The sequence below is a fragment of the Struthio camelus genome, chromosome 13 (genome assembly GCF_040807025.1).
Source record: "Struthio camelus isolate bStrCam1 chromosome 13, bStrCam1.hap1, whole genome shotgun sequence".
In the NCBI taxonomy this organism is placed as follows: Eukaryota; Metazoa; Chordata; class Aves; order Struthioniformes; family Struthionidae; genus Struthio; species Struthio camelus.
Genome location: NC_090954.1, coordinates 7,399,623 through 7,424,622, shown reverse-complemented (window position 1 = coordinate 7,424,622; position 25,000 = coordinate 7,399,623). Strand labels below are relative to the sequence as shown.

General features: G+C 59.7%; 1 protein-coding gene across 4 annotated transcripts in view; it reads left to right on the top strand.

The window, feature by feature from the left end:
- Positions 1-25,000, top strand: part of CAMK2A (calcium/calmodulin dependent protein kinase II alpha) — a 38,986-nt gene that overhangs the window by 2,127 nt on the left and 11,859 nt on the right. For all 4 annotated transcript variants that reach the window (XM_068959516.1, XM_068959514.1, XM_068959515.1 and 1 more), the window contains exons 2-12: positions 3,973-4,067; positions 10,455-10,514; positions 15,889-15,943; positions 16,332-16,397; positions 17,993-18,065; positions 18,888-18,990; positions 19,941-20,024; positions 20,671-20,765; positions 21,203-21,325; positions 21,826-21,909; positions 23,328-23,370. In XM_068959516.1, coding sequence (XP_068815617.1) covers positions 3,973-4,067; positions 10,455-10,514; positions 15,889-15,943; positions 16,332-16,397; positions 17,993-18,065; positions 18,888-18,990; positions 19,941-20,024; positions 20,671-20,765; positions 21,203-21,325; positions 21,826-21,909; positions 23,328-23,370 — 881 coding nt within the window. The remainder of the gene's footprint in view (positions 1-3,972; positions 4,068-10,454; positions 10,515-15,888; positions 15,944-16,331; positions 16,398-17,992; positions 18,066-18,887; positions 18,991-19,940; positions 20,025-20,670; positions 20,766-21,202; positions 21,326-21,825; positions 21,910-23,327; positions 23,371-25,000) is intronic.

Below are 25,000 nucleotides of genomic sequence, written 5' to 3'. Positions count from 1 at the left end.
CAGCTCCCAGGAGCATCTGTCCCTGCCGACAGGCAGCTCTAACCTCTCCCTCCTGCTGCGGCCTGATTCAATTAGAGAGCGGTGGTGCAGTGGCAGAGCTGCTCATTCTCGGTGCTAAGGGGAGCTGCTTGAGCTCAGAGCATCCTACTGATTTTTGCCTTAGCTGGAAAGAGGCAGATGCCACTGTAGCGCTGAGACATGCTCCCGAGTAAGTTATAGGCCTCGGTGGACTTTTCTGGGCTCACAAGTCAGTGCACTGTAGAGCTGGTGGGGAATTTTCCACTGGGATGGTTTCCAATGCATCATGTGGTTTCTGCAAAATCAGCGGTTTCCCAGTGGGGAAATTCCCATTTTGTGGGCTCGGAACAGGAAATCCAGATGAAGTGTTGTACCTCTCGAGTGAGAGCGTGCTCCTTCTGCCTCGTCAGTCCGGTGCCATGAGCTCCACAGTGGGGAATGACGTTCCTCCCAGACACTTTGCTCGCCCCTCCAATGAGCTGCTCCCTGCAGGGCTCCGGACCACAGGGCAATGGGAAAGATTGGGCTAAATCGAGGGGGAATCACAGCAGATGCTGCTGGGCAAAGAAGTGTGGCCAGCGAGGCCAGGAAAGGACCTCCTCAAGGCATGACCCTGGGGCTGGGGTGATTCACGGTACCCGTTGGCACCCCAAAGAGGAGCAGCATCCCAGAGGAGCTGCGAGGCCACAGAGGTGAAAGGCTGCACCTCGAGTCTGCTGGCAGGGCAGCACAGCCGCAGCCTCCTGGGTGCCCCAGGGTGGTCCAGTGAGCCGCTGGGGTTGACGCGGGGCATCCCTGAGGCAGCTGCCAGGAGGAGAGCTGGAGGGAGCTGGGGTGACAACCTCTGCACTGCTGGCCTGCTGGGAAGAGCGAGAACTCATCTCCTATGGTCCAAGCGTGATGGGGAACCCTAGGGAGGGAGCAAAGCCAAACAGTGGAGGAGCGGGTTGGCCACGAGCAGTTTTCTGTCCTAAAAGGGACCTCAGGGTGCCAGCAGACCAGGAAGGTTCCCTGCACCCTTCAAGAGGTCTCTCTCTTTCCCAGGAGGTTCTCCCGTCCCAGCAGGCCATGGCAGCCTGCAGGCTCCCAGACTAGCGTGCCAAACCCATGCTCTTTCCGCTGTCTTCTCAGCTCAGCTCTCATCCATCCTCACCCCGAGACAAACCCACATTGTGAGAAGGTGCCACATAGATAACAGCAGCCCCAGGCAAGGAAAAGGGCTTCACCAGGGGACAGTGGGGCAGAGGCAGGGAGGGGGATTTGCAAGGGCTGCTCCCCGCGGGGCACTCTGCGCTCCCCAGGCCTCCCAGCGCAGGCAGCACGTCCAACCGGCGGTCCAGCGGTGGTGGCCCGGGCTCTGCTGGAGTGCAGGACCCGGAGCCCAGAGCCAGGCGCTGCAGGAAGGGCCGCGAGGCCCCTCCGGCCCTGGAGGCCAAGGGAGCGGAGGGAACGTGCACAGGGGCCGTACGGGGGGGGCAGAGCATCCTGCCCACGGTGACTGGGGTAGGACCAACAGCAAGCGCGGCTCCTTCGGCACCACTGAATCCGCCCCCGCGGCAGGTTAAGGGAGAGGCTGGAGACAATTATCGTGCTGAGTGCTACGATCAGCCCCTTCGCTCCTAGAGCTGCAGGAGAGGATTTTTATTAAAAAGAAGAAGAAGAAAGAAAAAAAAAGGAACAAAAAATCTCCAGCCCACACTCTTCTCTCTAGAAAGGAGATAAAATGCCTCGGAGGAGGAGGAGGTGTTGAAGAGAGGGAGGGAGACAGCAGCACAGCCCGATACTGGCAAAGAAGGTGTGAAAAAGGGAAAAGCAGAGCATCCCCGTGTCAGAGCGACTGCCCGGCTGGGGCACTTCCCACGGGCGAGAAAGGCCCCGCTGGCGGCGCTGGGGCTCGGGCGCCCGCCGCGGAGGTGTCCCACTGAGCGCAGACCCCCCCGAAGGACCGGGACGGGGGCTCGGGATGGGGCTAAGGAGAGCGCCGGGACCCGGCGTCGGTCCCGCTAAAGGCAGCGCAGGGCTGAGGCTGCGTTGGCCGCTCGGACGCCGAGCGGCTGAGGACTGCTAGCAGCTCAGCCTCCGGCGGGTGGGCTGCGCCGGCTCCGAGGGAGGGGATGGCGGGGGGACGAGGCGCCCAGCGCCGTCCCTCTCCGGCTGACCTCGACGGTTCCTCTCCGTCCTCGGGGATGGAGACATAACACAGCAACGTGCCCCGAGGCCTCGGCTGCCGATGCGGACCGTGGGGCTTTGGGACCCCTACGTGCCTCCAACCCCGCGGCGGGTCCTGCAGCAAAATCCCGCCATGGGGCTAGAAATGTCGAGCTGGAAGCACTTAAGCCGGGTGCAGAGCCAGCGGGCGCCCGGGTCTGTGCGGCTTGCAGCGCTCAGAGCTGTAGGCTCCGTTTTGGGAGCACAAGCCCCAGCCAGGGCGAGTACGGCGGGGGCAGAGGCCGGAGAGCGATGCAAAGCCGGGCACCTGCGGAGCCCCAGGGCCAGCTCCAGTCTGCACGGCAGAGCCGAAATGAGGCGTTTCCCCCCCGGCTCCCCGGGGCGCTCTCGGCGGCGGTGCGGGAGCTGCCTCCTCCGCGGGGCTCCAGCGCGCCCTGCCCCGTCCCTCCGCTCCCCGCCGCTCTCCTCCTCGGCTGCGGATCGCCTTCAAACCCAAATTGCCGGTCTCCGCCCGCCCCCCCCCGCTAAAATCGATTATTCCCCGTTACTCGCCGGGGCACTCGCAAGCCACCGCCTTTTATTCGCTGCCATTTATCGGGAGCGGGGCGCCGGGGGAATGGGGGGAAGGTGGGGCAGGGGGTGGAATTGCTTTTGATGGTTATTATTTTAGCGGTTTGATGGGTTTGGCAGGAAAGGCAACCAGGTACAAAGATTGTGCTCAGCATGCCACTGTGTGTGTGCGTGCAGCCTCAGCCCCCGGCAAAAGCACTTGTGCTCAGCCCCGGCTGGTGTCTTCAGTGCCACGAGCTGGCAGGGCTCAGCAGAGCCGCGCGCCCGCCTCTGCGGCTCTCCGCGCAGCCGGGCGCGGGGCGGCGGGGTGCGAAGGGGCAGCCCCAGCTCTGCCTCGCGCCCCAGCAGGACACCAGGGATGCGGTGGGTCAAATCGGGGTAGGCAGGCAGAGGGACACGTTTCGAGGACCCCAAAAGAGCAGACGCAATGCCGAGACGCACGTGCACGCTTGCCTGCCGGGCTCCAGGAAACCCCCGCGCTTCGCTCCCTCGTGCGCGAGCTGCAGCCGCGTGAGTCACCGGCCCCGGCCCCCGGCGCAGGTATCCCCGGCCCGACTGCGCGCCCACCTGCCCGCGGGCTCAGGCTTCCCTGGCCCGGTGCTCGGGTCCCCTTGCTTGCCCGGCATCTCGCAGGGTGCCCTCGGGGGCCGCTCTCCCGCCGGAGTGAGGGTGTTGCAGCTGGGGGCGGGGGGGTCCTTGCATCGATCATGAGCCCTTGCGGCTGCTGCCTGCACCCGCTCCTGCAAATATCTGCTGGGGCTGCAAGGTCTAAAGCATGTAAAGACGCAAAAGTGAAGCCACTGGGCGCTGTGTGACAGCTACGGCCATTCCTGCTGTTCCTCAGGAGCCAATACTCCTGGTAAATCACTGCTGTTTGTCTCTTGGATGATAGATGAGGCAGAGGCTGTAGGGAGAGGAGAAAAGGTGCGTATGTGCCAGGCAAGCACGGAGAAGAGGGGGAAATGCTGCATTTATCCCCAGGTCCGACCTGTGCCCACATGCCCCCGAGGAGAGAGGTCCCAGGAAACTGCCCGAGCTCTCACTGCGTTTTCTCCTCTGCTCTCCAAGCCCCCGAGGCCCTGTCTGAGCCAGCGCCCATCCACCACCTTTCGCTTGTCACTGCCTTCCTCGCCCTGGGAGGCGCCGTGGGGCTGTCGCTGGTTCCTTGCCCGTGCCGAGCCCTTCACTCATCCCTTTGGCTTCTTGTCTTCCCAGGGGCGCTTTCTCCATCGTCCGGAGATGCGTGAAGGTGTTGGCAGGACAAGAGTATGCAGCCAAAATCATCAACACCAAGAAGCTGTCTGCCCGAGGTAAGTGTGGGGCAGGCATGGGGGCACTGCCGGAGGGGTGCGCCAGGGCCGGGGTGGCCAAGGATCCCGGGAAGGGAGGCGAGCAGTGAGCAGGGTTTCCATAGAGGGAGTTGGTGTCCTCTGCACGGTGCTGAGATGATGCTTTTGATGTGCAGTCAGGCGGGGGGTGTTTGATGTGCTGTGGGAAACCCCCTTAGCCCACCCCGTTTCCACTGTGGTGGCCCGTTCCTGGCAAACCCTGGCACTGAGCTCCTAAACGCATGGGAACCAAATGCCTGAATATCTTGACGGTCTTGAGCCTTCACCTTTTTCTAGAGTCCCTACAAAGACCTTCAGGCCTCCTGGGCACACAGGTCTCCAGCAATGGGAGAAGAGCCTGTTCTTCCTCACCATCTCCTCCTCCTCAGAAGCGCCTGCAACCGGCTGTGCCGGGCACTGCTGGGGTCTCCCAGACCCAAGCTTGCCTGGAGATATGTAGGATCTGTTTGTCCTCAGCCATAAGGATGAGCGAGTGCCTGAGAGCCCCCCGCCTCCCGGCGTGCTGGGTCGCGGCTGAGGCTGGCGAGGCTGCCCCGCACCATGGTACCCAGCTGCGCTGAGCCCCGCCGTGTTTCCACCCGCTCTTCCCTCTCAGCTGCGGCTGCCAGCCCCGGCTCTGCCCTCCACAGCACCACGCACATTTGGTCAGGCTGAGGGTGACGGTGGGTGACAACCCGCTGGTGGCTGGGGAGAAGCCGTGCTGAGGCCCTGCGTGGCTCTGGTGTGCTCATAGGTGCATTACTGAATATTGAACTATTGCATATTCCTGTCCAGCTTTGGCAGACTCACTGAGGCTGCTGGGCGCGGACGGACCCTCGCTTCTCCCAGGCTTCATGTCTGCACACGAGGTCCCCCCGCCAGGGAGAGGGTCTTCCTCTCGGTCCCTGCCTCGTTTCGTGCCCGCACCAGCGCTGCCCCAAAGGAGCAGGTCTCCTGTTGGGGCTCTGCGATCCCACCCCGTGCTGGGGGCCCACGTGCCACCCACCCGTGCTGGGTCTCAGCAAGGGCGTTTCCCCCAGGACCCCCGACCTGGCCGGGCAGATGAGTCCATCAATCTATGGGGTAAATAATGAAGTTTTTTCAGGAGCATCTTTTCTCTGAAGGGGCCATGTACCAACCCTCTCCAGGGTCAACCTCCTCTTCCCTGCTCTCCAGGGGCTGAGGGAATCTTTACTCATTTTACCTACATAAATTAAATGGGAAAGCCCTTGGGTGGGGGACTCCATGTACTTTCTCTCTGGAGGTAGACCCACACCCCCTTGCTGCAGTACAATGAGTCTGGTCCGGTGGAGCATGTCGGCTATGTTTTCCTTGCCGTTGGCGGAAGAGCAGACCCTTGATTTCCAGCTCAGTGCCACTCAGCGCTGGAGGCTGCATCTGAGCCGCTGGGGAAAGCCGGTGCGGTTCCCTCTCGCGTGTCTCTGCTGCGACGCGTGAGCTGCGCGCGGAGAGGGGAAGCTGCAACGCTGCTTTTTTAGGCTGTCCAGGCCTTAGAGCCAAAGCCGCTCGAGTGCCAGGGACTGGATTTGGGCAGGAGCTGTGCTGCGTTTTGTACTGTGCCCACTGCAGGCAGAGCAGGATCGGGCTCTCTGCGGATCGGGTTCGTGCTCAGCCTGCCGCAACCCTTTACCCAGCAGGAGTGGGTGCAGCGGGGGGGAGGCAAGCATGGCAGGGATGCTCTCCCGGGAGGGGGAGAAAGTGCCTGGGGCAAAGGCCGGACGCATCACCAGGGAAGCTGCTCCGTGGGGTAAGGCTGAGCAAATCACTGCAAAGAAAAGCTTCATCCAAACCTTGCCCCGAGGCAGGGACCTACCCCAAATATCACACACAAGAGTGTCTTCTGCCTGGCTGTGATGGCAAGGACAGAGGGGACTGGACAGGATCTGCCGTGTCCCAGCCTCGGGCGCCTCCTTGCCAGGCGCAACAGGGAGCCCGGGGTGGGTGCCGGGAGCGTGTGCCCTGCCAGGAGGGTTTAATTAACTCCCTCCCTCTGTTTCATTCCCTGATGCCACTGCTCATCTCTCTGAAGGTAAAAATAAAACCCAGAAAACTGCGACAAACTCCTCTCCGACCTTAAATTAAACCAGCGTTTTGCAGCCTCCCTGCCGCAGCGCTGCCAAAGCAGCACAAGCCTGACCCCGAGCCCCGCAGCTGAGCCCCCGCCAGCGCCTGGCCCCTGCCCCTCTTGGTGGACGTGGATCGTCCCCTTCCTCCCAGCCCTTTGGCTCCCAGGGTTAGAGCCGCGGGGTCGCTCCGTGCTGCGGCACCCGAGCCTTTAACCCAGCCGCGCTGGGCAGGAGCGTTGCACAGTGGGCATCAACTGAGTACGGCCAGCCGCCCTCCCCGCAGAGCCTGGCTTTGCAGCCGTCCCCTGGCAGGGTGAACCCCTCAGCCTGCCTCCCTCCCACCTCTTCCTCACCCGATAGCATCCTTTGGAAAGCAACCCCCGGCGCCGGGCTTGGCCGGGAGCAGATGGCCGGGCTCTCCGGCAGGGGCTGAACGCTTGGCTTCTCCCTGCAAAGCAGAGCTGGCAGCAGAGTGGGCAGAAGACGCCTCCCCGTTTGCAGGGCTTCCTGACAGAGCAGACTGAGCCACGTTCCCTTTCCTTCCTCCTCCCTTTCCTCACCTGTTTCTGCATTTTGCCTCTCTCCATCCTCTTCCTCTTCTCGGGTTCGCACCGGCCCAGCAACAGCAGGCACAGATGCCTGGCTCTTTGCTCTGCCGTCACCCGGAGACGCCTCTCCAGGGTTATGTTTCTGCTCTGCTGGCTGGAATCACCTGCCTCCTTTGGCAGTGGTCTCAATCTCCCCGTTTTGCCAGCGCTAGGGCGCAAGAATGGCCCTTCCCCAGGCCAGGAGCAATCCCCAAAGGGGCATGACGGGCCCTGGGGAGATGCGAGTGTCTCCTGCCGTGTCACATGCACAGGACAGGGAGGGACGGTGTGCAGGGACGTGAGCATGGGAGGGCAGGTGAGGAGCGTTGCCAAACTCCCCCAGGCGCAGTCTCTTCCTGGCTGCTGACACATGAAACCAGCAGGAGAAAAACCAGAGCTTTTGGAGGAGAAACTTTTTTTTGGTCCAGGCTTTGGCTGACCGGCTGCGTTTCTAGGGGGGAGGAGAGGGGACAAGACTGTAGCTCGCTCCCGCAGCTGAGCTTCGCCGCACGGCAGATGTGCCGTGCCGCAGGGGCTGGAGGATGCTCCAGAGCTCCCGCAGCTCCCAGGGCTTCCCAGGACCCAGGAGACCTCACCAAGGCTGTAGCAGGCACCTCGCCTGGCACAGACGTCGGGAGGTGGCGAGTCCCTCCACGACCCTGCACGCAGCAGAGGGGAAGCCGTGCCCTTGCAGGGGGCAGGGGATGCGGCAGTGCGTGAGCTAGCCTCAAGGCGCCAGTAGCAGGGCGAGCAGTAGCATCCGGGCGGATGGGAGAGAAAGAGAAGGGGTGAGACACTTGGAGAGGGTCAGAAATGTCAGGGCGGCTTTTGGGCAGGCAAAGCCCTCCGCAAGGCACATCCTGGAGGCTTGCACAGTCACGCGTGTGCTTGCAGGGGTTGCGGCGAGCCCGAAAGCCAGCAGCCCACTGCTGGCAGCACGCGATGCTCGGGGGAAAGCGCAGACACTGGGCAGCCGCACGCGGGGACATCTGCCTGAGCGGTACTCACTCCAGCGGGCTGCAAAAGAGCAGAGTCTCTGGAGACAAGCGGCGCCTTTGCTCCCTGGGTGCTGGTGGCTGCCGTCGGGCACCTCGGCCGTGCTGCAGGCGGTGCGTTTCGCAGCCGAGCCTGCGGCGCCGGGTGGAAACGACCGCTGCGCTCCCACCGGCGTGCTTCCCCACCGGGCGCTGGCGCACCCGCTTTGCTGAGAGCTGGAGTCACCCCGGGCCGAGGCTCCAGGCGCTCCAGGCTCACGTGCGCGGGCAGACGTGCCGGCCAGGGAGGTTTCTCTTGCACCAGCAGGGCTTTGCCCAGCAGATGACTGGGTGCCTCTCCCAGCCCTTCTGGTGCTGCTGGGCCAGGGCTGGCCCCACTGCCCTGGCAGCCCCTGCCTCCTTGCTCTGCGCAAGGACCCCCTCTCCTCTCGTCATTTAGCCCTGACGTCCATTCTGCAGATGGGGAAACTGAGGCAGCGAGCGGGGAGCAGCGACTCAGCGCCACGCTCCTCGGGAGCGTGTTGGGCGCTACCTCGCTGGCTAACGCCCTGCGCGAGGGCAGGCCAGACCCCGCGAGCACCGGTGGGGGCTCTGCCGCAGGGCTGCGGGTGCAGACACGGCAAGGAAGGGAGCTGGGGAGGCCCCCCTGGTGTGTCGGAGGCCATGGCGGCTGAGCACTGGCGCTCATTGCACCTGGCAGCTGGAGGAAACGGCAGGCTGAGAGCCTGCTTTGATGGTCTTACCCCCGTAGGCTGCTGTCGCTTCGCAAAGCAAGGCCACGGGGACAGCGTCCCAGGGCGGCTCCCGCTGTCCCCTCCCCGGGACGGCTGCCCGTGCCCCAGCCTCGGGCTCGCTGTTCCCTGTGCAGCCTGCAAAGTGCTCCCAAGAAATGAGCCCCGGGGTGATTAGCCTGCGCTGAGCCCGGCCTTAGCTCCACGTGCACCAGCCCACGTCTGTTCGCTTGAGCTGCAACGTCCCCCCGGCCAAGACGGACAGAGAGGAGCTGGCTAACATGCAGCGGGGAAAGGAGGCGATTGCAGGAGGGAATGTTTCAGCAGCCAACTAAGAAAACCTCCGGCCAGGGAGAAGTTCGAGGGCTGTGGAAAGGGCAAAGATCCCAAACGTCCGGGCGCTTTAAAAGCAGGCTGGACGGACGCGAGGGAATTGCGCCCCGGGGCAGGGTCCAGCGCCAGCAGGGAAGCGTCCAGGGTCCAGCGCCAGCAGGGAAGCGTCCGTGTAACCTTCACGTCTCGGCAGTCGGAGATACTCAGATCCGGTTACACGCGGAGCGAGACTCTGGGGTGCGAAGTAGGCAAGGCAGCACTGATAACGCTGAGAGACGAGCAGCCCTAATTATATCCTCGCTTCTCCCGGCTGCCGGCTTCCTGCTATCACGAAACGCGTTCAGACGAAACGGCGGTGAGACAGCATCTCCTCGTAGGAAGGCTGTTTCACGTCTAAGTGAAATACGGAGGGAGACAAAAAGAAACAAAACGATTTGAAAATGTGTCCTGGACCGCCGCAGCAGGGAGGCTTTTCCGGCTCGGCTCAGGTCGCTGTGCCTGGAGCCTCGCACCCTCCAGCCTGGTGCAAACCGGGCAGAGGGACCCGGTTTGGAGCCGGGTGCCACGCTCTCCTGGCCTGGCCCGGCCCCGAGCAAGGTCCCCTTTCCGGCCACGCACCATGGGGACACGACCCGCTCTGCCGCCGCCCCAGCTCCTCACGGAGGGGCGCAGGGGCTCAGCCAGGGGAAACCGAGCCTGCAGCATGGGTCAGCACACGTACAGAGGAAGACGCAGCGAGGGAGCGAGGCAGAGCCCGGCGCTGCGCTCACAAGCGCAGCAATAAAGGATCTGCCAGAGCTTGTTAAGCGCCTGATGCTACAGCCCTTCCGGTGCTGTGCGAGGATGCCATCCTCGATCTTCAAGTCATACGGAAACTGCTCTCTCGGCCGGGGAGGGGGAAATGCTGCTGGCCTGGGCTGGCGTACCTCGCTTTGCAAAGCGCAGCAGGAGCCTCGCGGGGCTGGCGGTGCTGCTAGGAGGTGCTGGGGGAGGCGGGAGGTGGGGGGGGGGCGAGAGCGGGCAGTTCAGCAAGGAGAGAAATGACATCCCGTGTAGGGAGAACAAAGGACGGATGTGAAAAGGCTGGGAAAGGAGAGGAGCAGAGCTGGTAGCTCCATTTCTGCTTGACGTTTCTTGCCACTTGCCTCCGTCTTCTGCTGTTCGGTTGTACCCATCTGGGGCCAGAAACGTCCCTGCTGATCGTCTGGGCTGGGCTGGATAGCGGAAAGCCAAGCACACTCAATCGGCAACGATAGCCCAGGCGCCTCGGAGGTGGCTAGGGAGGTGATCAGGCCTTCTTCAGCAAGGAAAGGGGAGACAGGAACAGCAGGGCGAGGGGCCATTCGAAGGCCAGCACAGCCCAGAGCTGTGCCGGGGAGCTTGGCCAGGCCGTGTCCGTTTTGGGCCTCCCAGAAGGGATATCCGTACATCGGGTGATCCAGATGCAGAGCGCTTTCCCAGACCCATCCTTTAGCCACAAAACGGGCAGGTTTGCTCCTTGCTAAGTGCACGTTCCCCCCCACCCAGGTTTCCCACGCTGGCCGCTCTTGCAAGAGCCCTCTCTAAGGCCGGGAGAATTGAAGGCGGTTTGTTCCCTTCAGCAAACACACTAATTCAGGGACGTTGCTTCTTTCAGATCACCAGAAGCTGGAGCGAGAAGCTCGGATCTGCCGTCTCCTGAAGCACCCCAACATAGGTAAGGCCGTGCTGCTCTCTGCCAGCGCCGGGCAGGCAGGGCAAGGAGCAGAGCAAACCCTTCAGATCCTCCTTCCCCTGCTCCGCACCCTCCGTCTGCACCCGCTCAGAGCCTGCCCCGCTCCCTGCCAGGCCTGCACCCAGCCCCGCGGCCCCCATCGATAATTCAACAGCCCTGGAGGCAGCCGGGGCTGCTCCTCCTCCCCTCGCCCGCCGGGAGCCGATGCTGCTGGCGCACGGGTCTGCGGGCAGGGAGAGGGGACTTGGCCCACGGGGCTTCACAGCAGGTTGCCGTTTAATCCAGAGAGCAGTGCCTGGCTCTCCAGCCTCCTCTTCCTTGTGCGGACGCAGCGTCTTCAAACGGGGTCACAAGAAGAAAGGCCTCCGCCGCGCGCGGGGGAGTTTAAGTAGGTCCTAACTAACCCACTTGGCCATAGCTCCCTGTCGGAGAAACAGGGCTCCAGCAGGCTGGAAGGGACTATTTTTACTCTTCTCATGCACCACGGATACTTTATTCCTCTGCATGCTCCAAAAAGAGACTCCAGCTCCGAGCCGCAGCAGAGCTGGGCGTGTGGGAGGAGCGATGGCGGGGGGAAGCGAAGACATTCCCACCGACTGTCCATCTGAGAGTAGCCTCCTTCGGAAAAGCTGTTTCAGGAAAACTCCTGAGCCCCTGCAAAAGACAAAAATAGGCCAGAAGGAGAGAGAGGGGAGGGGAAAAAAATTGCAGCAAAAATCCCAAACCCCAGCCCTGGCAGGGATGCAGATACGCGCTCTCAGTCACTCCGACTGTTGCTGGCGGGAGCCCCTGGGACCAGGGCTGCGGGGGCTGCAGAGCCGGGGTGCCCAGCTGCGGGGATGAACCCCCTTTGCCCCTCCGCAGGAGCCGGGGATCTGCTCACCCCAGTGGGCTCCTGCACCTTTTGGGAGAGCGCTGCAGGGCAGGACGGGAGCTCAGCGGAGGTTTCCCTTCGGCTGAGCTCTCCCCTTGCAGATCCAGCAATCCTGATCCAGGGCCACCGGGACCAGCCAAGCACTCTACCCGCGAGAGGCCAAACGCTGCAATCCTCCCGCTCCCGCAGCCTCCCCTCTGCGAGGGGCCACCCCACGCTGGCAGCCTCCCCAGCTCTGGGCTTCCCGCGCCGCCTGCTGCAGCGGATCCCACCTCGCCCCCCTTCCGGCGCTCGCCTGCACACGTGCACGCGGGCGCATGGCTCCCACTTGATAAATCTTTCAGATGGTAAAAAGCCTGTCAGCTCCAATCTGTCTCGGGCAAATGCCTGCAGAGCAGCACCAGGTCTCCTCTGCACCAGCCGGGTGCCAGATCCCGCTGGATCCGGCTGCTGTCCCGGACAAGGGGGTGTTTTCCGTCCCCTGCCTCTGCTCCGGTGGGACGGATGCTCTGCGCGGGAGCACAGGCTGGAAGGCTGATGGGGTTGCACAGAGGGAGAAAGCGCAGTGGGCAGCACAGAGATTGGAAAAAGAGCCAATTTTACTTAACAGCTGCATGTTGCAGCCTGCAAACCTCTTGAGCAACACGGCTGCTGGCCGGGTGGGAAAGAGGGAGCAGGCCCGCTGCTCCGGGAACATGAAGTCCCCAGAGACATCCCCCAGGCGGAGGGATGCCCAGGCCCCCGCAGCGAGGCAGAGCTGCCTCGAGTCCCTTGACCAGGCTCAGGCCCAGCCAGCCAGCTTGGCCCTCCTGGGTACATTCAGCTTTTAATGCTGTTATCACCTGGTTTGGGTCTGTTTTTTCCCCTCTTCAAGCACGAGTGCACAGCAGAGAAGTGACCGAGCGGTGAGTTTAGCCTCCCCAGATCAGAGCAGCAGCCGAGGCCTTTCCTTCTGCACCAAAATTTCATACGGCCATTGCTGAGACTTGAAGGAAAGGCAGAGTAAAGCCCAGGAATAGCAAGAAGTGAGAAAGAGGCAGGAGTCCACCCCACGAGCATGGCGAGAGGGAGTAGGTGCTGCGGCAGGGGACGTGCTGTGTCCTAGTGTCCCACGGACAGCGCAGGAGCTCTGGCCGCGTCCATGCTCAGGGCTGAGGTTATCGTTGCATACCTGCATCCCTCTGGCCCTCTTCCCCTTCTAGCCCATATGGGAGCTGGCCACACTGGACTGTTTTTTTTGCAGGGTTTCCGTGTGCAAAAGCACTCCTAACTCCCAGCTTGGGGCCACTGTGGCTGCTCTGATGGCCCCAGTGTTTCACCCCTGCTGCCCACCTCCCTCCTGCCGTGCTGCCCGCCCGCAGGGCTGGCAGGGTCTCCAGCAACAGGAGCACCTCACCGCAGAGCCAGGGCAGGACACCAGCACGTCCTGGATGCTGCGGGACACCCAGCCATGAAGCCCCATGCTGCACTCAGCCATGGGGCAGCTAAGCCCCCTGACAGGTTGTTTTGCCACTGCTTTCTCTTTGGCCTTTTTCCTCTATCTCTTTATCCTGATCATGCCTCCCTGCTGCTCCTCTTCGGGCTGAGGGTCGGGTTCCCATTGCTCTCCTCCCTGCCCTACCCTACGCGCTGCTGTTTGGCAGTGACCTGCACAGATAGCTGTCTTGGAGCAGCTGTGGCCAAGCAGACCCCAGCTGGAAGGAGTTAACAGCATGGGCTGTTAATGGCATGGTCGAGCTGCTATTTATACGCAGGAGGCTCTTCTTTCCTCCCCTTGCCCTCTCTCCCCTCACCCCCCTGCTCCTGCTGCCTGGAAACTCAGACAAGCAGCTCCCCTTGCATGCAATGCAAACAGGCTAATTACCTGCAGAGGAGCTGGAACGAGCTGTGCTGCTGCAGACCAGCGCTAATGAGGAGGAAACGGCCCTGGTACTGCAGGGCACAGCAAGACCGGGGGTCCCCACCACCCTCCCTGCAGAGGTGCACCCCCGGGCTTTCCTGGTGTGGGGTCTCCTGTGGCAAGTTCTTGCCTGCCCCATCTCCTGTGGGAACAGTGTGCCCTGCAGCTAGGGACCCCCCAGGTGTGAGTCTCAAGGAGTTGGCTCTTCTGTCCTGTGCCTGGAGGAGAAGTTTGGGTCAGAAAGCTGCAGGTGGTGAGAGGCAGCTTCAAGTCCTTGTAACCACACAGCTGATCTGCGGGCTCTGGATAACGTTAGGGAAAGCTGCAAGTTTTGGCCTTATGCCATTCTGCGGTGGTGCTTTGGCTACCCTTCTTCTTCTGACTCTGAAGACTGAAACTATATCCTGCTCTTTCCTTAGCTCTTGGCACTGAACTGGAGACAGTCTGGCTGGGCGCAGCTCTCCCCGTGTGCCCTTTCTGGCAGGGGTCAGCGGCAGATACCGCTCAGACCAGGCTATATTTGGAGCGACCGCTCCGTGTTGTGCCCTCTTGGGCTCTGGCAGTCAGAGGAACTGGGACTTCCCCAAGCGGAGGGTGTATCCGGACCGTTTGTTTATAGTTAACGACGGTCCAATCCTCACTGAACTTGTCTAATCCTCTTTTGAACATTTTGGATTCTGCAGGATCCCAGGAGCAATACCCCCCAAATCCCTGTCAGATGAGATGAAATGGGGAGGAAATGGGTTTCTTTTGATAGAGGAAGGCAGAAAAGCTGGGATTAAGTGTCAAAGAAGAAAAAAAACATTGAACAAACACAAGTATCTGAGTGCAGGGGAAATGTCTGTGGAGGCCTGCAATAGGGAAGTGGTGGGGAATAACCACTAAATAAGATGAACAGCCTTGAGTCAATGTTCAAGGCCACAGAAGAGACCCAAAGGACAGATGCAGCCAGGCGTAGCAAGTCTGTTCTGCCCGTTATTCTGCCAGGAATTGGGCCAAGGGGTGACGTGAGCGTTGCCGGCAGGACGGGTATCGGGCAGTGCAGAGCCCCGGGCAGCCTGGCCCAGGGACTTCAGTGCTGGGGTCACCTGTGACTTAATGAGTGAACCCATTAAGTCGCTAGAGATGCTTAGATGTCTGGGTGGGGGGCGGAGGGCTTTCCTACCCCTTTCCAAGGGTTTTGGTGTTGTGCTTATGGTATAAAAAGGTCTCCAAATTCCCTCTTTCCCCACCTTCTGCGAGCTCTGGTGTGCGTTCCCAGGGTATTCTTGTTCTTGGCAGCTGCTGGATCTGCCCACTGAGCTTGGAGGCAGGGTAATACCAGCAAACCATCGTTTTGCTGCCACCAGGAGATACCCTGCACCAAAACTAGGGCTTGTTATCTCCCCTGGCTGTCTCAGACTCGAGTATGAAGGATATTTCCTACTGATTTAGCTGCAGTAAAGTCAGCTAGGAGCTAAAATCGCACAATAATATTTACCTGAATGTTCCCCCTCCCCCCCGCCCCGATTTCCAAATATAGCTCTGAAAGGCATTGAAAATTGTATCATACCGAAACCAGGTGACAAGCAGGAAGGGGTTAAATATTTACTGCCTCAAAGAAATCAGAACAAAATGTAAGATTCTGGGACAGAGGATGCTGGATTCTGCTCTGATTTACGTGCCAGGCTCTTTTCATCTGTTCTGCCTTATTTCTGTGCTTTTCCCTTTGCTGCGTATCTGACCGCTAAGCTGCGAGCAGGGAACTAAGTCTAAATATTAAGAATTCAGCAAAAGGCTGGCAAGTTTCTCCACTGTGCCCTGCTGGCAGGGAGCGCGCAGACAGGGAACAGCACCTTTGGGTGCCGCGCTGCCGTGCGACTTGCCCCGTGCCTGACGGGACAGGGTGTCCCTCGGAGAGGCGAGCGGACAGGGCAAGACGCCAGCCCTCCTGGAGCAAGAGAGGAGGCGGGGAGAGCGGTTCTTCTGAAGGAAACTCATCCCTCAGTGATTCCTGGGCATCCCTGACATGAGACGTCCCAAGGAGAAAAGGAAGGTCACAAAAGGCAAAAACTGTGTTGCTGCCAAGGGCCTGGCAGCAGAGCGTCTTGGCAGAGCAGCCTGCGCTCGGGCACCGCTCCTGAGCCAGACCCTAATCCTGGGTGTTGGAGGAGAGCGCTGGCCAGCGACGCGTGCGTCCGCAGCGCTGCCGTGGCCCAGGATAGCCGAGCAGCTGCCCACGACTGTGGCCAGGCGCCACCCCAGGCAGTCCCTCGATTTGGACGTGGCCTTGGAGCCTTGCACCGCTGTCCAAGGCTGGGGCCGCGGCGGGTGCTGGTGGTCGAGCGGGGACGTCCCCCACGGAGCTGCTATAGCTCACGCAGCAGGGAGCAGAAAGGGCCTCGTCCGTGAGGTTTCCCCGGCTGCCACGCTCTGCCCTTCCCGAGCTCCTGGCTGAGCCCAAAGGGCTTTCCCAAAGGGGAAAGGGGGTTTTGCACAAAGCAAAGGCTTTCCCAGGGGCCGGGAGAGGTCCAGGAGCTGCAGAGCTGGGTTGAAGCCAAACCATGACCCCTGTAAACATAATGCTTTTGTCTCCGCTGCAGTGAGGCTCCATGACAGCATCTCCGAAGAGGGTCACCACTACCTGATATTTGACCTGTGAGTAATGGTTAAACTTAGCTCTTAATGCACAATGAGCTGCATGCCTTTACCCTCTCATGGGCTTGCCCGGGTCCCAGAGCATGATGCCTTGGACAAGGGGCTGGTGCTGGACTATGTGCCCTGCACAGCCTCCCCAAACCGTGCGGGTCCTTCCACCTTCCCCGTCCTCCACCTCACACAAGCCTTTCCAGCACGGGGGGTTTAAGCCTGCTGGGTTAAGTCCAGGTCCCCAACCCGAGTGGCTGGCAGGCTGCCGTTCCCTGCCCTGCGTCCCAGCACCTCTGGGGGCTGTTCCCAAGGGCTGAGCGTGGCGCAAACCGGGCCAGCTCCATCGCGTGCTGAGCAGAGGTGGCTGAGCGTAACTCCACGCCTGTTTTGCTCTCAGGGTCACAGGTGGGGAGCTGTTTGAAGACATCGTGGCCAGAGAGTACTACAGTGAGGCAGACGCCAGGTGAGCAAGGAAAGGGGCAGCAGAGGTGGCAGCACACAACTCCTTCTCCCCTGAGCTGCTCCTCTGTGAGGTCCTACTTGTTTGGCTTTTTGCAATATAAGCTTCCTCCATACTGGGAAGCATTTTCCAGCTGCTCCTCGGAGTGTACTCATGAACCAGGTGTGCAATGCTGCAAAAAAGCTCATCTTAACTCACTCATCTCCTGTACCAAGAGCTGAACGTGTTACTGCAGGGCTGGTCCCCCGCTTTGAAGCCAGGCAGCTGCCAGTCAGCGCTCAGCGTCCTGCTCCCCTGGCTGCTGGCACAGCCTGTGCCTGACCTCTGCGGAGGAGCTGGGGAGCAAGGCTCGCCAGGATGGGAGGGAGCAGCCAGGATCTGGCTGATGCCCCAGTCAGGAGCATGATAGCATAAATGCTCTTTGATTCCTGCCATTTCCCTTGCAGCTACATTGCAGTCATTTGCAAGCATTTCTCTGGCATTTCCACTTGAAAGCACTAATGAGGAGCAGCCAGGACAGGCTGGGTGCGAGGATATGCTGTAGCTATTCTCCCTCCCACGCTGCCACTGGCACATCCCAGGTATCCTGCTGGGTACCATTTTGGCCACCCTTTTGCTTCTTGCAGCTCAGGGAGGAGGATAGCATTAGTCTCGTTTCACCGAGGGGACGTGGTTTGGCTGAGGTCCCTCGCATTGCCCGGGGTAGCTCTCGGAGCAGTCCCCAGATCCCACCGTGCCTGGTGCCATGCCCCTGGCTTTGCCCCTTGTGTGTATTGGAGTAGCCCACAGGGGGGAAGATGAGCACAGCCATCACGAATGTCCGAGGGGTGGGGTGCTAAGGGCTACGCTACCTCTATCTGCATGGAAAATATTCCACTATTTATAGGCATTAAGAGATCTTTTTATTTAATATTCTGCCTACTCTGAGTCCACTTACAACCCGTCCACTTATTAGTGTCATATAACTAAAATAAAATGCATGTAAATAAAGACCTTCTGCTTTGCAGACAGCTGTTTTGGTAGGAAAGCGATCATTGCCTCATTCTTTTTCCCTTCCTTTCTCATGCATGCAGCAGAGCTAGGGTTTAATGAGCTATATATAAAGTGGACAGACACAGTGAGAGCCACCTGCATTAGATAAGATGAGGCAAATGGGGCTGAAGTGAACATTAGCTTTATGTCTGAAGAGTTCATCTGCTCTGCCTGGTGTTAAAGCCCAAATCTGGGCTGGCATTGTGGTTCCGCTGCTGGTACCCAACTCCCACAGTGTTGCTTCTGTGAGGAACTGCTTGGCTTTCTCAGCTCCTTACCTCTGGGCAGAATGCAAGTTCTTGCATGGCCCCAGCACTCCTGCTCTGCTGTTCACTGAGGGCTGGATGCTGAGTGAGCCCTGGCTGGGTTTTACTGGCAGTGGCAGTGTTACAACTGCTCTGCAATTCCCAGGCTGTGGGTATGCAGCTTTTGGCAGAGAGAGATGGTGCTGCAGGGCTCCTGGTGGGATGGGGTGATGGAAAACAAAATGCAGGCAAATAGATGTGTCTACGGACGCTCTGCTTTGCTGAAAACTTCACTGAGCTTTCTCCTTCTCTCTCCTGCAGCCACTGCATCCAGCAGATCCTGGAAGCTGTCCTGCATTGCCACCAAATGGGGGTGGTCCATCGGGATCTGAAGGTAAGAGCTGTAGAGGAAGGTCCTGTGGAAGGATGCAGGGACCCCATCTATGACACAAAACCTCAGGGAGTAACGTCCAGAGAAGCTTTGCCCTCTCACGTCCTCTGGGGCAGCTGAAACACTGCAGGGAAGAGTGCTGTGCAGGAGCTTTGGGAAAGCCACAGACAAGCTACGGGGCTTAGCAATACAAGGAAGAGAGAGGATAAAGAGGTCACTGTGGTCCAAGGTCCTCCAAGAAGCCAATTTTCCTCCCAGGAAGATGCAGCTTGACTCACTGAAATGCCTTGCTGTGGAGAGAAAGATGAATAGGACAGCTTGGGGACAGGGGCAGGGAAGCGCTCCCAGATGGGACGGGGAATGGCAGGAGGTTGGTGGCATATTGCAAAGCTTCACATTTCCAGGGAACATCTGAGCACAGAAGAAGGGAAGACGGACAGCATGCGTAGGCAGCAGTGCTCTGAGCCTCTAGCATCACCGTGCTGCTCAGTGCCATGGGGTGCCTCTTGTCACACCACAAGCCTGGCCGCAACGGGCCAAGCTCATCTCCAGTCCCTGTGCCCCAGTTTCTCCCCTCGCAAACCATAGGCCTCCTGTGTGCAGGATCTGCTGCTGCAGCACCAGAACACACAGCAGGACAAACTAGTCAGGAAGCACGTATAGACCCCCCCCTCCCCAGACCCTTGGCCTACCCAAGACCCGCTTTGGGAAGCTCCCCCACGGCGGCAGAGCCACGGTGTTGGGCACAGCTGATAGCCAGGTGGTTTGAATATCCAACGAGGAGGTTGCTGTTGCAGGTCTCCCAATCTTCGCTTCCTCCTGCAGCCAGAGAACCTGCTGCTGGCATCCAAGCTGAAGGGAGCAGCCGTGAAGCTGGCTGACTTTGGCCTCGCCATTGAGGTGGAGGGGGACCAGCAAGCATGGTTTGGTGAGTAGGAATGGCCTGAAGGTGGGCTATTATACAGCCGTCTTTGGCACGTGTTGTTAGGTAGGATCAGCAAGGCCCAGGACTGCTGCAGGACAGGCACGTGTCCCGAGGACCTAAATACCAGGCTATGAGAGCACCCTGGCAGAGCCAGCCCAAGAGGCACAGCGGAGTAGTTCCAGCTGTGCCCTCGAGCCAGCCCCTGTATTGACTGAGGGCACAAGCAAACAGCTCGGTGGGGATTTGGTGAGTCACCAAGATGCTCTGGGGAGCTGGACAAGCCGGTAGTGGAGGCAGACTCAGGTGAGGAAACCCTCCTTCAGGTGCTGAAGGCACATGTCAGAGCACCCCAGGTTCCTGGTGTTTTGTTTCTGTGCTGCTGTCACTGGCCGTTTGCAGAAAGCCATGGTTTGCTCCATACTTGGGGGTCAGAGGGGTTTCGTGTGAGAGGGTGACAGTCCCCAGGACAGGTTTTTTTGTGGTTCTGGAAGCTGATGTCCAGCACAGCTTCAGGTGTGAAGCGAGATCAGCCAGGGAGAAGAAGCTCTCACAAACCTGCTACAAGCTCTCCCAGCACTACTTCCAGGGTCAGGTCTTGCACCTCATTAGCTCACCCTCCCTTGACCCACCTGATCATCTCTTCATTGATGGCATTATCCTGAGGACACAGGGGATGGCACAGGCACTCAGGTGTAAATCCAGCAGGGAAGTCAGAGGATTGGGCTTGGTGCATACGTAGCCATGAGGTGCACGCTCCAGACACAGGCACCCCTTATGCCCTGGCGTGGGGATGGGCTCAGCACCCCTGTGATCCCCTGTACAGCAAGCGTCTAACGCTGGCTGTCCCATCGGTTCATCGTGCCATGCCTGGGGCAAACAGATCTCCTGCAGTGGCTGGCCAAAAGCCAGGTGTTGCTGGAACATGGTGCTGTGATGGGCTCTGTGGTCACTAGGTTTTGCTGGCACTCCGGGATACCTCTCCCCAGAAGTGCTCCGGAAGGATCCCTATGGCAAAGCTGTGGACCTGTGGGCTTGTGGTAAGTCAGACCGGGGTTGAAATGCTGGGAACGAGATCGGCTTTGCAGGGTCAGGCAGGCTGTTGAACCAGCATGTCCTGAGCCACCATCAGGGGGCCCCTCTCAGTGATGCCAGGGCAGAGTATTCACCTGTGCAGGAGCTGGCACTTGCCCTGTGCTGTCCCCAGAGCAGCAGTCACTTTCCCAGCCCAGCAGCACCCTTCTCTAAAAGCTCAGCCCCCTTCCTCTGGACCCAAAGCCCCCAGCATGGGAGCCGCTGGCCTGTTCCCACCCTATGCTGGGGAACCAGAGCACTGCAGCTGCAGGGAGCCTCACACCACCTACAACGGGGAGGAGGCATCGCCAGCCCTTCCAGCATGCCAGGCTTGTGATGGTGCATGTGGCTGCCTGGCCTGTGCGCCTGTATCTGCTGCCTCTCTCCCCAGCTGCTGAGCGCATCAGCAAGGAGCCAGGCCTGCCAGCATGGCTTTGTCATTTTAATTAGGGAGCAGATTGTCCTGTTTCCCTAAAATTTTCTCAATATATTTCCTGGAGCTGGAACTGACCCAGTTTGGGTCTGTTCATACCTGCCTGTCTGTTCATGCCGTGTAAACTCTCTGCCATTTACTGGCACCTAACCCACATCTGCTCTCCCTCGCTTGGACAGGAGTCATCCTCTACATCCTGCTGGTCGGGTACCCTCCCTTTTGGGATGAAGACCAGCATCGCCTCTACCAGCAGATCAAGGCTGGGGCCTACGACGTGAGTGGGTTTGTCTTCCTCTCCTCTTTCGCTGTCTCCCCTCTCTCCTGCCGTCCCCGCATTGCAGTCTGCTGCTCCTGGGGAGCATTGAGACAGAGTTCAGGTAGATGTGAGCTGGTTTCTTTCCTCTGCCCTGCTTGCAGAGGGTCGGCCGAGCTGCCTTACACACATGCGCTGGCCAGGCACGCAGTGCAGGACAAATAGGTGTTATCCTGGGCCTCCTGCGTTTCCCCCTCTGCCCCTGCTCTGCTATCCAGTTTTCCGGTTGGCAGCTCTTTCCAGCTAGTGCAGCAAATCCCTCTCTGTCCAACACTGTCTCACGGGCAGAAGCAAAGAGCTGCAGGAGAACCAGCCCTACTTCGTTTGGGAGGTCTGAGAAGGGCTTCTGCTTCCACTGCTTGTCACCATCTCTCACCCTGCTCCCTTTGCTTTGGCAGTTCCCCTCCCCTGAGTGGGACACAGTCACTCCTGAAGCAAAAGATCTCATCAACAAGATGTTAACCATAAACCCATCCAAGCGCATCACAGCAGCAGAGGCTCTGAAGCACCCCTGGATATCAGTGAGTCGGGCATTCATGGGAAAGGCTAGATGCCATGAACAGAGGGAGGGACACGAGGGCATCCCCACCAGTTCTGGTATGAGTATTTCACATCAGTGGCCAGGAGCAGGGCATGCAGTGGAGACTGACAACCCATGAGGGTTGCAGCCGTGCCGCTCACCCTGCAGAGTCTGGATCAGCTCCTCACTGCGTGGCCAGGCAGCTGAGGCGTTAACTTAGGGGGCGGCAAGATCTCCCTGCAAACTCCCACGCTGCCAGACAAGATCCTGCTGACTCAAGAGAGCCAGTAACTCCTGCTGCCTATTAAAGTTTTATCTGCTGCTGTTGCTGCATGCAGCTACAGCCTGCATCTCAGCCATGGGAGACGGCATACGTGTGGGGGTGTGTGAGTGCAGGGACATGTTCCCTCGATGCTGCATTCGGCTCCCCTCAAAGCCCACTCTCCTCTCCCTCACCATCCTCTTTCTCCTTCTCTAAGCAGAGTCTCTCTCTCTTCTCAGCATCGTGCTACTGTGGCATCATGCATGCACAGGCAGGAGACTGTGGACTGTCTGAAGAAGTTCAATGCCCGGAGGAAGCTGAAGGTAACGCTCATGCTCTCCTTTCCAAGCTGGCTGGAAAAAGCATGGCAAGAAGGCTTGGGATTCCTTGCCTGAGTGGAGAAGGCCAGGGTGTGTCTCTGGAGTCTCTGGGTCAGGCTATGGGAGTGATGCACACTGGGGATCTGCTCTGAAGGAGGGAAAAGAGGCCAGTGTGTGCCAGTGGCTGCATCAGGGGCCCCTTTGCTTGGGAAAAGGCTACTGTGAAGCCAGGCACTGAATCACATAGCAAGACTGTGGCCACATTGGAAACTGGGCTGAGGAAATTCCCCTGGGGACAGTGTCAGAGAGCTCCTTCCGACAGCAGGACATGGAGCCGAGCAACTCAGCACGACCTCTTTGCCTGATGCAGGGCCTGAACAAGCCACGTTGCGTCCCAGGAGCAGCTGAAGTGGTGTGTAGGCAGGCAAAAAGCTGAGGCAAGTCTGACCTGTGCCAGCAGCCCCTTAGACTTTCCCTTCTTGGGTAGTGTTGTGGCCAGGCAGTCTTCGCCAGCTCTGAAATCACAGGATACCCCTGAAGAGCTCCGCTGCGTGGCTGCTCTGCCCTAGCTGGTGGCACCCTTCTGGGAACTGGCTCCGGACGAGTCTGGAAAAGGAAATGCTTCCCCTAGAGCCAGTAACATCAACAGCCTCCCTCAGCTTCTCCCGCTGCAGGGAGGGCTCTGACCTGTACAATAATCAGACCCGTTAGCGTTTCAGGCCTGAATGTGTTGTGGCACAAAGCAGTATAGCTGCAGGCTGCTAACAAGATTATCAAGACAAGAAACTGGCTATAAACTATTATTACCTTTCAGCTAGACAAGTAATCAAATTAGTTCAGGCATGTACTTCAAAACAGTAATCCATTACTGTAACCAATTAGTCCAAAGTAATCTCATTATACACTAAGAAACTAGTTAGTAGAGTCAGTTGGAAGAGGGGAAACATTTTTATAAACGTTATCTTGAATGTTGTTCTTTGCTACCATGAAAAATTCCCACCCTACTGTTGTTAGCGGGTGCAACTTTAATTACAATTAAATACAGTTCCGCTCTCGGTGACTCCCCTTTCAACCAGCTGCCCTCCCTGCTCAGTGGTGTCCCTCTACATCTACAGCAGAACGAAACCGAAATCTGCCCTGGGATATTTAATATCCCTTTAATCTCAGAGGGGAGGCAGGTTCAGAGGATGCAACCCAACACCCTGGCATCAGGGTTAAGGAGTCAGGTACCGAGCCTGGTTTTGATGGCAGGCGGGGAATATTGGCCTGTGGGCCAGTTCCTCCCAGCAAAGCCTCAGGAAGACAGGTGATGAGTAGGGCCTTCCTCCGGGGCACTGGGGTGGGGGGGGGGGGGCACGTGGGAAAGTGCAGCGGACCGAGGCCCAGCACACCCTTTCCTTCCTGCCTTTTGTGTGTTTCAGGGAGCAATCCTCACCACCATGCTGGCGACGCGCAACTTCTCCGGTAGGTGCCGTCTCCGGGGTTCTAACCCCGGCTTTGCCCTTGCTCTTTGCCGGGAACGCCCGTAGGGCCCTGGGAAGGCAGCTTCGCCCAGGAGCTCAGCTGACACCGGCTGCCTCCTCCCTCTTCCCCTTCTTCTGGCCCAAAGGGCAGCTGCCCTGGGTCTCGCCATGGAGCTGAGGATGCAGCTTGGCACCCCAGAGGGGCATAGTGTTTGGGGGAGATCGGGGCCAGGCAGGAGAGCTGGGGCTTCAGGCTGATGGCTGGCTTGGGGTGCGGGAGAAAAGGTGTCTGTCTGGAGTGTAGCTGTCCCCTGAGTTTTGGGGCTCCAGGGCTTCTATGCACCTGCCCATCCCGCTCGTGTCAGGGTTTGGATGGGACAAGGGCTGAGGCCTGCTGTCCTCAGCGGGGAGTTTTAGTCCTGAGGGTTGCACAGAGACGCAGGAGAAGCCTGGCAGGGGCCAAGTGCAGCAGTCCAGCCTGAGCCATGGCACTAGTCCCCACGCAGCCCCAGCGCCCTGCAGCTCTGGCCGGGAGCTTCCTCCTCTGGAGATATTCGACCAACTAGGAAGTAAGTTTTGCAGCTGGGATCACCCTGGCAGGGATCACCAGCTCCCAGCTGATTTCCAGGCACAGCACCCAAAAAGAGCCAGCCAAGCGCAGGTCAAGTTGTTTCCTCAAACCCTCCCCAGCGGCAGCCTCTGCAACCCATGAGCCTGCAGACCCTGGTGGGCTCCGACTCCCTCATAATGCATGAGCCTGGCGGGGGTTGTCAGGGAACCTCGGTTTGGGCTAGCTGCAAGGGATTTCCATGCTTGCCAGGAAGCAAAGCCAGTGATGCTGCAGGCGCAGGGCAGGCTGAGCAGGCTGGGGCAGCCCAAGCAGAAACCCCTGCCAGGGAACGACAGGAGCCTCTGCTCAGGGCCTGAACATGGCTATTTGGCATTACATGGGTTTCGTGCTTGCTCAGCGCAGGAGAGGGTGGAGGAGTCAAGCTGGAGACGCTGAGCCAGGTCTCTGCAGGGGGGAGCACATGGGTCCATCCAGGGGAAGAGAAATGGATCAGGGCTGGGAGACACGGGGACCCATGGCCTTGGGACAGGCCTCGTGGCTGGGCAGCTTGTGGCAGAGGCTCAGGCGTAGGGTCTGGGAGGAGCTGCAAGAGCAGGCAGAAGGGGTGTTTCAGGTGGTTTCACTGAAGCAGAGTGGGAAGCGAGATGGGTAGGAGGGGGACGGGGGCTCCCGGGCCCAGCAAGGTGCGGTGGGGGAGCACTGAAGCCGAGGCTGGGTTTGGTATCCACATTTGTCGCGAGGGCGGGGGGATTGCACTGACGCATTTAGCACGTGTGGGCAGCCTGCGGCCGGGCTGGAGGACTTTAACAGCTGGGGGGATCTGATATCAGGCCCCGGCCGGGGAGACACATCAGACACAAAGCATCAAAGGGCAGGAAATTCAGAGGCCGCTTTCCTAACGGCGGCCTGTCCCACGCAGAGCCCGGGGGTGCACCTGAATCCCCCTGCCCAGCCCCGGGCGGGCACGGGACGGGGTCAGTCAAGCCCTGCTGGTCCCGTGCAGCTCCCGGTGGGTGCTCAGGGCACGGGGACCACCGGGGAGCGGGTGGTCAGCAGCAGC